General features: G+C 44.9%; 1 protein-coding gene across 10 annotated transcripts in view; it reads left to right on the top strand.

Moving 5' to 3' along the window:
- Nucleotides 1–12624, top strand: part of MBNL1 (muscleblind like splicing regulator 1) — a 340513-nt gene that overhangs the window by 319631 nt on the left and 8258 nt on the right. For all 10 annotated transcript variants that reach the window (XM_069213324.1, XM_069213326.1, XM_069213331.1 and 7 more), the window contains one exon: nucleotides 4271–4344. In XM_069213324.1, the coding sequence (XP_069069425.1) occupies nucleotides 4271–4327 (57 nt within the window). In that variant the 3' untranslated portion in view covers nucleotides 4328–4344. The remainder of the gene's footprint in view (nucleotides 1–4270; nucleotides 4345–12624) is intronic.

The raw sequence follows: 12624 nt of genomic DNA, 5'->3' as shown, positions 1-12624 counted from the left end.
AGCAATCTGCACTATTAGGGTATCTCTCATGGTTTACTCCTTCTTGTAGGTAATTGCCACCTTATTTGATCAACTTCTGTAGTGTCACTAACATAATGTTGGAATAAACAGATATGCATTCATATGCCAGGTATCAAGAATTTCTCCAGAAAATATGTCGTCCAAGGACATGTTGCAAATCAACAGATTGAGGCCCTTATTCCAACCCTGGCAGTCTCTGACCGCCAGGGCGGAGGGCAGCGGAAGCACCGCCAACAGGCTGGCGGTGCTTCCCGGGCTATTCTGACCGTGGCGGTAAAGCCGCGGTCAGAAAAGGGGAACCGGCGGTTTCCCGCCGGTTTTCCCCTGGCCCAGGGAATCCCAAGCAGCGCCGCCATGGGGATTCCGACCTCCTTCCCGCCAGCCTGTTTCTGGCGGTTTTCACCGCCAGAACCAGGATGGCGGGAACGGGTGTCGTGGGGCCCCTAGGGGCCCCTGCACTGCCCATGCCACTGGCATGGGCAGTGCAGGGGCCCCCTAACAGGGCCCCATAAAGATTTTCACTGTCTGCTTTGCAGACAGTGAAAATCGCGACCCGTCGCACCCCTGCAACTCCGCCGGCTCCATTCGGAGCCGGCTTCCTTGTTGCAGGGTCTTTCCCGCTGGGCCGGCGGGCGGCTTTTTGGCGGTCGCCCGCCGGCCCAGCGGGAAAGCCAGAATGGCATCCACGGTCTCCTGACCACGGAGCGGCCATTTGGCGGTGACCGCATGGCGGGCGGCGACCGTCGCCCGCCGCGGTCAGAATGACCGCCTGAGTGTCTTTGCCTGGATGTGGTTCAGCTAGTCAAGGTCTGGGTCCTAATCTCCAGCATGTGCTCTGCTGCATAAAAATACTTTGGGTGTTAGCAATATCTGGGGAGGGGCAACATCTGAGCTCATATTCTTCAAAATTCATAAGATCTGTCTGTGCTCTGTACAAATGCCCTGCCTGACCCTGAGTCTGCAATAGACAACTGAGACTGGGACTGATATTGACACATACAACATTTAAAATTAACAAATTGACACAGGCAACTGATGGGTCTTTGAACAAGCACACATTATGTATTTCCAGTACATGCTGGAGTATAATAGAGTCATTCAAGAGGCAAAGTAAACTAGATTTTGTATATAGGTTAGGAAGAACATTGTTAAGAAGTCAAAGTTTAGTTCAGGAGTCTGAACTGTGAACTGTGTCTGTAGTCCACAGAAGAGACAAACACTTCCTTCACTGATGCATTATGCACTTTTACAGCACCATGAAGATGATTCTGCGAGGTAGCCTTTACAATAAAACACAACATAATTAATTCAGAAGATGAAAGTGATCAATCTGAAGGGATTAACAGTTTAAAACAGGCTAGGCTGGTGTTCTACGGTGTGCTCCACTGACGTGCTGTCAGACTGTGAGTCAGAAGGTCTAAAGAAAGTAGGATAGATTTCTTAATCATGTGTATTTTTATGGTGTGTATTATGGGAAAATATTTCCAAAACAAAACATTTCATCATGCATATAAAATGCAATTTGTATAAATATGGAATATTAAAAAATCATGGCAAGTTTAGTGCAGAAGTGTCAGGTGGGGTTGCCAAAAAGGGTGTGGTAAAAATTGCCATTTGTGATTTTAAATTAGGAGTCTCTGTTCTTTCATACAGAAGAAACTGCTGAACAGAATTACAGCAACCTTGGTACGAAAGTAAAACTTTGTTTAAGGAAGTGCCTTTGTTTAGTGTAAACCCGTTGAGTAGTTTTAAAGAAATTAGCATTTATTTAGTCTTTGAGGGGAGGAGTTTGTAATAACTAAAAAGATAGAGATAGCCGGACTGTTAGTCTGCGGATAACTGCGTACCTGAATTTTTGTACATATTCAGATCTGACTCGATGAGGAAGATTTTTCTCAAAGTCCATAAATCAACATTGGTCTGCTGACCTGCATCTCCCTGATTGACTGGTCAAACATTGTGTGGCAACCATTACATGGCTCAGGGACTTGATACCAAGTCCTTCAATAAACTTTGTAAAAGCCAAGAAGGGTTTAGGTTTTTATTCCCTGGCCCCATTGACAAAACAGATCCTCTTTAAGTCACATGTTTTAATGAATGCAGATTTTGCAGCACAGTTTGTGGACCTCAGAACTGGGTTGATGTCCCCCCAGCTTGCTCTCCAATGTCTTGGAGCAGCCCCAGATTCTCTGAACCCAAGGCAAGAGGGTCTTGGATCATTGTTTGTCATCCCTGCACTTGGTCCGCATATCTTGCAGAAGGTCCAACAAAGGATCTGCAAGTGTTCGCAAAGATGGTACTGTCTGCTTGTTTGCAAACCCTGAAGACCAGTCCCATAAGCCATGGCATTCTGGGCTCAGGGAACTCTTGGATGTGATATATGATTATACACCCCAGAAATCACTGAAAAAATAATGATTACAGTAAAGTTAAAGCTATCTTGTTTATAACATTTGAACTTAAGTTTAAAAACATTAATACAAATCAGAAATTCACTGAAAAACCTTTAGTTCTGATATTTGAGTTGATTGATCCATTTTAGTATTGTGTTCACAAACTACTCTAAGTTCATCAGTTGACCTATAGTATTAATTTTAGATGATAATACAATCTAGTAATCATAGTTCATTCACATAATTCCATTTTTATTTCTCACCACTAACCGTCTATATCACGTATTTCAGTCAGCAATATAAACACTGCATTGGTGAGAAATTCTGAAATGTGTAATCAGTGCTATAAAAACCTTCCTGTTATGTTATTTATTCAGCTATAGACTGGCTTTTGTAATTAATTTTCAAAGGTACGATTACAGAGCTTCACAGTGCAGATATTGCTCTTCTTTCCCTTAACATCTGGTAAAATTGATGTAACAAAAATTTACAGAATTTAATAATCTAAACAGTGACCAGATAAGACATTGCTCCTAGCATTTATGAATTTAGCTATTTATGTACCAGTTATTTGGTTTTGAAACATTTAATTACATTTTTGGAATTTAATTGTATTAATTTTGACCACAACTTGTCCTGAGTAATGCATAAAGGAAGACATTGTTTAATAAATTATTAATAAGTATGTAACTCCCCCCCAATCATGTAAATCTGATCTTTTTAAATATTTGATAGGGCGGGTCTGCAATGTGAGGTAGATATAGACACACAACAGAGAAATGTATGGGTAGCCATTACAGTATTATATCAGAGTATGAGATATTGTGCTACAAACGTATTGTAGCAGAACTATTGAATAGCTCAATCTTCTGAAGGTAAGTTTACATTTGCTTTTCTTAGCTCTACATCAATACACATTGAAGGTATATGTTACATAAATATGGCATTAAGAAACGCATAATAATGAAGTACATGAAATCACAATTTAGAATGTCTATGAAGCTGTCTTAATAGGCAGATCCATATCGGTACAGAGTTGGAACCTGACAAGAGTAAAACCAGAAACATAACTCGAGTATTTAAGGATCAGCTTTAAAACATCCAACTTCTTTCAGGATCCCAGGAAGGTGACCTCCCATAGAGTTCAACTAAACACCATTGCCAAAGAAAGTTAAAGCCATGCTTTGAAACAAAAAAATCTAATGGAAGGTAAATAATGTAGACAATCTACTAGCTAGGTGGCTACAGGTACAAGTAGCTAAAATAAGGATCCCCAGCCTGGTTAACCCCATGGATAAACTTCTGAGGGTAAAACAAAAGTAAAGCATTCTGCGAGAATTAATAAATGCTATATAGAGGAGAACATACATACCAAAATAATTGCCCATTGTTTGAGACATGTTTTCTTATATTAAGAATAGATATCCGTTCTAATCTTCTATGTTTTCTCTATTTTCACAGTAAAACAGAAAGGTGTGGATTTAGAGTCAATTTGATATGTTGAGCTACTTGAAAAAAAATTAATGAAAAAATAATGATGTGTAGGCCAACAAAGAGCGCATCTCCCTAATTATTTGTGTGCATGAACTAATGGAACGGCTAGCCCTTTACTTTGTAAATTGCTTATAACACCCATTTAGAGTTGCCAACTGTAATTATTGTTCCTTTGCTTCTTTTCTTTGTATTTCATACTTAATTGGTGGTAGTTGATAAACAATGCAACTATAGTGATTTGTGTTCACAACATTGTCAAATTGTAGATATTTACAGTTTATATATATATAGATGTATATATATATATATATATATATATATATATATCAGGATCTCATTTTCCAAATATTTGTTTTCCATAGATTCCCATAATATCTGCAGAGCATCTGACTAACCACAAGTATGTTACACAGATGTAGACTTTATTCAACAAACAGTAAGTGTCAGGTTCTTGAATTCCAAAATGTTCTAATTGTGTTGAGTATATTGTTGCATTGATTACTTTTACGGTAATTTCTGAGTTCCTCATACAAGTTGGTAAGAATAAGCAACTCCTGGGAAGTTGGGGGAAAATGTAAAAAATCTAATACAGCCATACAGAGGGGCAATGAGAGGAGCCAGATAAGTATTGTGGCTGTGATGACTTCACAACTGCCTTATATAAACAATTCACATCCTACATAGATATTCTGTACCAAGCAATTTAATGTACTCCCCTTCAGTAGATATCATTTTGTGTTTGTTAGCCTTTTTATTTACCCCAAAGCTTCAGAAAGAAAATTTGGCATATTGAACATTTGACACAACATTTTTCACTATGATGTTAGCAGACAAATTAGGCACGAAATCATGTGCTTATAAAAAAGAACCAGTTGGGATTTGTTAGTGGAAAGTGCATATTTAAATAAAAGTGAACATTTAGGGCCTGATTCCAACTTTGGAGGACGGTGTTAAACCGGCCCAAAAGTGGCGGATATACCACCTACCGTATTACGAGTCCATTATATCCTATGGAACTCGTAATACGGTAGGTGGTATATCCGTCGCTTTTGGGACGGTTTAACACCGTCCTCCAAAGTTGGAATCAGGCCCTTAATCTGTTAAATTTAGCAAGAATGGGATAATGTTTTTCAGTTTTACTTACACCTCCACAGGTTGAGTTTTAGCCTGAACATCATGTTCGATAAGATTTCTCCCACAGTATGTTCCAACATGTTTATGAAATACAGGCATTTCCTCTTGGGTGTCATGCTAAGAATGTACTCTATGTTTAGAACTACCCTAGTGGATTCTCTGGCTCAGGAGATTGAATGATGTCAGTCACTTTGATCACAAATGAGTAACAATTCTTCATATAGAAGGCAACACGTTTTTTGTGTTGCCTTTGAGTAGAATTATGAATGTTGTAAGATCCTTCCCACAAATGTTCCTGTAGTGAAACAATGCCCCATAGTCTCTGACTTTTTAATGCAATACCAGGACATAATCCCAGCTGTGGAACAGTTATGACATATCAGTTATATCTTGTGTTTTATAAACTTTACAGTTTAAGTATTGTCAGCCTTTTTATCAAGTTGGTTTTAGGGTCTCCTTAGAGTCAGCCAGAAAATGGTGGTGGCAATGCTTGGGCTGTCATGCAGACTCTGGCCAGTAACTCCACCAAACCTATGAACCGTTATGCATTTCCAGGCCTGTAGTTGGGTGAAATGTGCAGGAGCAAGATTCAACATTGCATTCCCCCTGTTTTAGTAGACAGGAAACAAGTATAGTAATTAATTTCTTTTTACAGCGTGCTTTCCTGCACTGGGTAAAACATGTAATGAAGTGGGGTAGTAACCCCCAAGCGTAACACTCCACTAAACTCCTTTAGATCCTAAATAGAAAAAAATAAACACATATGATCTAGTTATTAGTTTGATGTTTTAAACATCAAGGAGCAGGAAAGCACTTTAATAAGAACATTTTTATGCTAGCAGTTGCTTTTTGAAGAAGATGTGCGGTACCTAGAATGGCTTATTTGAGACAGAATTATAGAAACATGCATGTTCCTGGGAGTTTTTAATATGTAGTTAGGACTGTACAGGACATTATAGTTCATTGTAATGAAACCCATGCATGTTATTACTAAATAATTACACATTTTGCAGTGTAAGACACTGTGAGATAACATGAGGTGTGCAATGATTTGCTTTGCACACAGTTGTGGTCCTAAATTCAATTACTATTTTTCTGCCTAGTCATCTAAACTATGTACTGCCTTAAAACCTGAAAGGATATGGCAAGTGTAGAGTTCCATCAGTGCAGTTCAGAGGTGCTTCCAGGTGATATGTGAGCTGTACAATAGATGGGACAGGCAGTGCCTCAGTAAATTAATCAAACAGGTGACCAGCATAATATATATATGATGTTTTGCTGAGCTTTTCACAGTAACTTCAGTAGGAATATCTTTTTATTTAGCAATAAGTGGAAATTATTTCAGAATGAACTTCAAACAGAAAAAAGCTTTATCACTGGATACAGATACCTAATAACAGTATGGGAAACTGAATGGATGCAACAAACATTTGATTTGCAGTTGTTGGTAACACATGATATATACTATGAAACATGCTAAGCTTTTAAGCCTGACAGATACTTCAGTCTTGCAATTCCTAACCTTTAGAATATCTCAAGATGATATACTGGATCTGGAGAACTTCAACAACAGTTCTCCCATGTGTCAGCTTGTGGTGTCATGGGGCACCATGTTGGCTCCATACCACTCTAGAAGTGATGCCACAGATAAGCTCCACTCTTGCCTGCTGATGCCAGTTTTGCTTTTTCTGTGCTTTCTGAGGCGGATCTAGAGCTCCATTTCCAATTTTTATTGATCTTCTGACAAAAATCAAATATTTTAGGCAGTGTGATAGGGAACAATGTTCCCTACAAAATATCCAGGCTTCAAGCTATGCCAGAACTGCAGACAATAAATAAAAGTCACAGAAGGTGTGTCTTAGGTGCCTGGGCCCTGGTCACATCTCTTTTTCATGCAACAACGTGCCCTTACAACCCTGAAGGCAATCCAGGATTGGGAGGTGAAGCTCTGCATTGCCCATCACAAGAAGAGATTGTGGTGGAAGCACAGGTCTTGCTCCTGCTCAAAGTAGCGGGCCAATCTCAGGCCCAGTCTGGCAGGAATTCCTGTGAACAATTTGCATCCTGCTAAAAGTTTTCAGCAAAGTACAAGTTTATGGGAGAATATAATAAGACAGAGCTTGACTCAATCCCATCCTGGCACTCCCGCAGAAAAGAGAAGGTGCAAAGATGTTAAGACAAACATTATACCCCTTCAAAGTCCTGGTACCGGAACCAAATTCTGAGCTGTGCTAGGCACACCCTGATTTCACTGGGCCATTGTTGAGCCTACAGCAGATAGCTGCCTTTAAACGGACTGAACCTAATGCACCTGTTGTTCATTTATCACCAGCAGGTTCTGCCCCACTGCCATCTTTCTCATTGGGACATGTTAACAGATTGATAGCAATTCTGATAGGGCTCTGATAAAGATTTTCCCACCCAATTCAAGATCCATGCTGGAATCCCTCACACCGGTGCCAATATCAATTTAATTGCCACTAGAAGACCTGGTGCTGATACCCATGTCAGACCCCAGACAAACATTAGCCCGAACTTGACTGATGTCACACAGACCAAACCACCAAAGTGCAACTGGTTTCTATACAGTCTTACTCTAACTTGAAGCCTCTGCGGTGATGTGATTGTCATCAGAGGCTCCGCTCTCTTACCGGCTCTGATTCTGACCTGATAGAAGAAACATAAAGGGTCCCAAAGGACACTGATGATGAGCAGGTGTGGGATGGGTTACTCCCTTACATTCAATATAAATAACACACTGTGCTTGGACTAACAAAATGCCAGTGGGCTAGATTCCACCCGAAACAGAGCTTGTCTTCCCACGTTGGTCACAAAAAAAAAGCGATCTTTTTGCAGTGGTGGCCCAAAGGGCAGGTAAGGTGCTAAATCTGCAGCTGTCCTGCATTGAAAAAGAAATAAACATTTGAACTGATATACTCCAACCAGGTTCATTATCATTGGAGAACTTGCTAGTACTTAAGGATGCCATCATTGGGGGGCGTGGCCAGGGAACATGGGCGACGGGACCCACTCCTAGTGCTCTCCAGCCCCTGGCAAAATCCTGTTGCCATCCTGGGGCACCCTGAGACCGTGGGAGCCACTCTCCTGGATCAGGAGGACGCTCGGAGGGCCTGGGCATGGTTGGATCCCATTTTTGGATCCTTTGAAGCAGAGATCGTGGCGGTGCTTGCGTGACCCTGCTGAGCCGTGCTGGAGGCGGCGGTGGGCTGCAGAGCTTGCGCTGAAGTTGGGCAGCCAGCGGGAGGCTGAGTGGACCCGGGGGGGCTTGTGTGGAGTGACGCCCCCCTCGACTTGCAGGAGGGCCGTATTGGTACCGTGAGGCAGGCAGCCGCCTCAGCTGGGACTGGAGGAGTCAGTCGGACCCTCACTAAAAGGAGCGAGGCCTAGTAGGAGTGACAGCGGCTGAGAGGGCCTCTGCAGGGGCTGCGCGGCTTGCTTGCTGGACCCGCTGATGGGCATACCCAGGAGGTCGGGCGGCTTGTCGCACTACCACGCCTGGGCGGGCCTGTGTGGCTGCCAACCTAAGGGGACGGACACCAGGAATGGGAGGTGAGCGGCGGCGCTCTCCTGAGGAACTGGAGTGACTGGGCGACTTCTTGGGGCATCCATTGGGGCCCCCAGAACCATAGTGATTGGTTGGAGTGCACTGAGGCGAGAGTGTCCGGAGGTGGCCCCTGGACATTCCAATAGAGCTGTTTTTACCCCTTCACTCTTCTTGCCGCTCTTCTGCATCTTTGAACATATTTAGACCTTGTTGGTAACTATTGGCTGGGTGATCTTCAGCTGCTGGAGAGGCTTGCAGCCCTTCGATCTGGCTGTCTGGTGAGACAGTGTTGTCTACAGGAGTGGAGAGAAGCGGATACTGTTTTTGTGGTACTTTGTTGTCAGGACTTTACAGGAGGCTGCCTGTTGCATCTGGATCCGGGCATGGAGAGAAATGGGGCGTCATAAACGGGCGGCTGCATCACACGGCAATACAATGGAACAGTATACTACCCCGGTGGTTCTCCCAAAGCGTGTGGCTAGATTGGAGGTGAGTGGAGATGCTGGTGGAACGCCTCTCAACACTGAGGAGCCATCACGCGTGAAGCTGCTTGCTGCCTTCCAGAGCTCCCGGGTGGCACTAGAGGGTAAGATAGAGATGGTGGCGGTCAGTCTGCTGCGGGTGGATCTCCGGAAGGTGCCCGACAAGGTTAAGGTGGCGAAGAGTTCCATAGCGGAGCTACAGACCGAGGTGGGGGCGCTGCGAAAACTGTCGGACGGTTGGAGGCGCGGTTGGAGGACGCGGAAGGGAGGTCCCGGCAAAACAATGTCAGGTTGCTGGGCTTCCCAGAGCACGTGGAGGGGTCTGCCACGGAACCCTTTGTTGAGAACTGGATCAGAGATGCACTGCAGCCAACTGGGCTATCTAGAGTCTTTGTGGTGGAGTGTGCACATAGGGCCCTTGTTGCGCTTCCTCGGCCCGGTGCGCCTCCTAGAGCTATTATTGTCCGCCTGCTAAACTATAAGGACCGGGACTGTGTTCTACGTGATGCACATCAATCGGATAAGGCATTATATGAGAGCTGCAAGATATCTATCTATCCTTATTACACAAACAAGGTGCAGAGTTCTTGTAAGTGGTTCATGGAGGTCAAAGGAAAACTCCGAGCCATGAGCATTAGATACATGCTCCTGTATCCGGCATGTTTAAAGGTCCTATCAAGCGGGAGATCGCACTTTTTTGATCACCCAGAGGAGGTGTGGCGATAGTTGGAGATGTGGGACAAGGTGGCCCCGGGAAGGACGTAGGGATCTGGAGGCGTCACCCGTCAGGCTTCTGGAGCGGAAAGCCCGGACTGGAGATCGCATGGCACTGGCCGGCTGGCGGACTCGCGTCACAGAGTGGAGATACAGCAAGATGGAACAATGGCGATGGTGGCTGCTGATTCGGTTGGAGGTAAAGCTTTGGAGCAGGAGCTGGGAGCAGGTGGGGATTGCGGAATGACCTGACTGTTATCCTTGCTGCGGTGCTGTCCGTCCTCGAACCTGATGGGGTCCTGTGAGCGGACTGGACTGTACCTGGTCCTCCGGGGCACCGCTGGCACTTATGGAACATAGGTCTGGGATGGTCCTAGATACATTTGTAAACTGATGCCGGGGGGTGGTCACTCCACAACTGTGGTAGGCCTTTTGATATGGTAAGTTGGGGTTTAGGCTGTGGTCCTGGCAGCATTTACGAAATGGACTTACATTATGGTCTGTTTTGGTTGTTTAACTGTATTTCCGGGGTGGGGGTTGTGGGAGGTTTGTTAATGTTTGAAGTTTGTTCAACAGTGCGGGTATTGGAGCGAGATGTGCAATATGTCTTTCTTTTGTCTCATTGTGGGGGGTAACACGCAGGGGGACGTGTCCTTCGGGTGGAGGAACCACATTGTATTGCCATGAGTCGTACTATTAACATGCTGATATGGAATGTCAGGGGCTTGAAGAGTTACACAAAACGCTACAGGGTGCACTCATTCCTACAAAGACACAAGGTTCATATTGCTTTTCTTCAGGAGACACACATGACTGACGAGGAAGCGCACAAAGTGGCTAAGAAATGGGGGGGACCGATGTTTTCATCATCCTTCTCTTCCTATGCAAGTGGGGTGCCCGTGTGGGTGGCCCTGGGCGTTCCCTTCACTCATGTATACAGTGAGATAGATGTGGAGGGCCTCTATGTTCTGGTGGAGGGCATGTTAGATGGTTTACCCATTGTTATCCTTAAATTACATGCTCCTAATAGGGACGATCCCTCGTTCTACGCCAGAATACCTGAAATTCTGGGGGATAGCATGAATAGGCCTTTGGTTTGGGCAGGGGATTATATTTGTGTGTTATATGGGAATTTGGATTGCGTCCACCGAAGCTGGGAACCAAACCACTGATGGTAAAATCTCTCAGAGATGTGATGACACACCTGGTCCGTGGGATAGTTGGAGGGAACTGCATCCTGAAGGCAGGGAATCTACTTGTCACTCCAGAACACAGGATACTTACACTCGACTAGACAGGTTTCAACAGCTCACATGTCCTAGATGTCACTCATATGGGTCGGTTTCTGTCTGATCATGTGCCAGTTCGGTTGCAATTACAATGGGGAGAGATGGTCAATCACACAGTTAGAAGTTGGTGTTTGCCTGCGGATTTATTGACCAATCAGGGATGTCAGGAAAGAGTGGGTATAGCCATAAAACAATATATGGACTTGAATTGGAACACGACTCAGTCTAGGGCCTTGAATGGGAGGTTATGAAGGCAGTCATTCGGGGAGAGTGCATAAGCATGGTGGGTGGGTTGCGCAGACTGCTAGAGCGGGATCTTAAAGACCTAGATGTGAAATTGGGGGAGGTACAGCGGCAGCCATCCGATGCAAGCGCAGTTAGGCAGGAGGAGCTCAGGTTATACAAGGAGGTTAATGCTTGTTGGGATACACTAAACCGAACAACACTGAGAAGGTATAAGCAGCGGTTGCATCGAGAGGGCGATAAATCTGGCAAACTCTTAGCTTGGATCCTGAAACGGGAGGCTCTGCCTATACTGCATATTAGAAACACTGAGGGTGAACTGCTCACGGGGCGTACGGACATTCTACGGGAATTGGCGTCCCACCTCCAGAGGATCTTGAGGGCTGGCACTTTATTGGCGGAGGAAGGAGTGGGGAAGTTTCTGCAGCAGATGCGGTTTCCGTGTTTGGACCCGGAGAGCAGGGATGCTCTTGAACTCCCGATCACTGAGGAGGAGGTGGGAGAGGCGGTGGCGGCAATGGCAAAATCCAAATCTCCCGGCAGTGACGCTTTCCTGTTGAGTTGTACCAAGCATTTTCTTCCACATTACAGGAGAAGCTTCTGGAAGTCTTTGAAGAGGCGCAGGCTGTGGTATGTTACCGGACACCATGCGTCAGGGTATAGTGTGTTTGTTGCTTAAGCCAGGGTGGGATTCTGTGGATCCCTCCTCGTATTGCCCGCTGACCATGTTAAATAGTGATGTCAAGATACTCTGTACGATTTTAGCCACTCAGCTCCGGGGCGTCATTCAGGGTCTGCTACATGAGGACCAATGCGGGTTCATACCAGGTCATAGAACGTCCTATAATCTACGTCGCTTGGCACATGTCTTGCAAGAGACCAAAGGAATGGAGACAGAATTGGCGCTGGTGTCTCTTGACTTGGAAAAAGCCTTTGACACAGTAGAGTGGGGATATCTGTTGGACGCATTGCAGGGTATGGGGGTTGGCCCTGGCTTTTGTGTTAGGCCTTTGACTGCTGTATACTGCCCCAACTGCACAAGTACGTGTGGGGGGAGAGACATCGAACATCTTGGAGGTAGGCAGGGGTACACAACAGGGATGCCCGCTCTTGCCTCTGATGTGTGCTCTAGCAGTGGAGCCTCTGGCGATCTGGCTTCGTGAGGAGATGGAGCAGTGGGGGATTCTGGTGGGACGAGCCACACATGTAATTTCCATGTATGCTGATGATGCATTGGTATATGTGTGGGATCCCCGTGTCTCGGTCCGACGCTGCTACAGAAGTTGAAG

The sequence above is a fragment of the Pleurodeles waltl genome, chromosome 11, assembly GCF_031143425.1.
Source record: "Pleurodeles waltl isolate 20211129_DDA chromosome 11, aPleWal1.hap1.20221129, whole genome shotgun sequence".
In the NCBI taxonomy this organism is placed as follows: Eukaryota; Metazoa; Chordata; class Amphibia; order Caudata; family Salamandridae; genus Pleurodeles; species Pleurodeles waltl.
The sequence above is the reverse complement of the archived record's forward strand: the minus strand, read 5'-3'. Positions and strand labels throughout refer to the sequence as shown.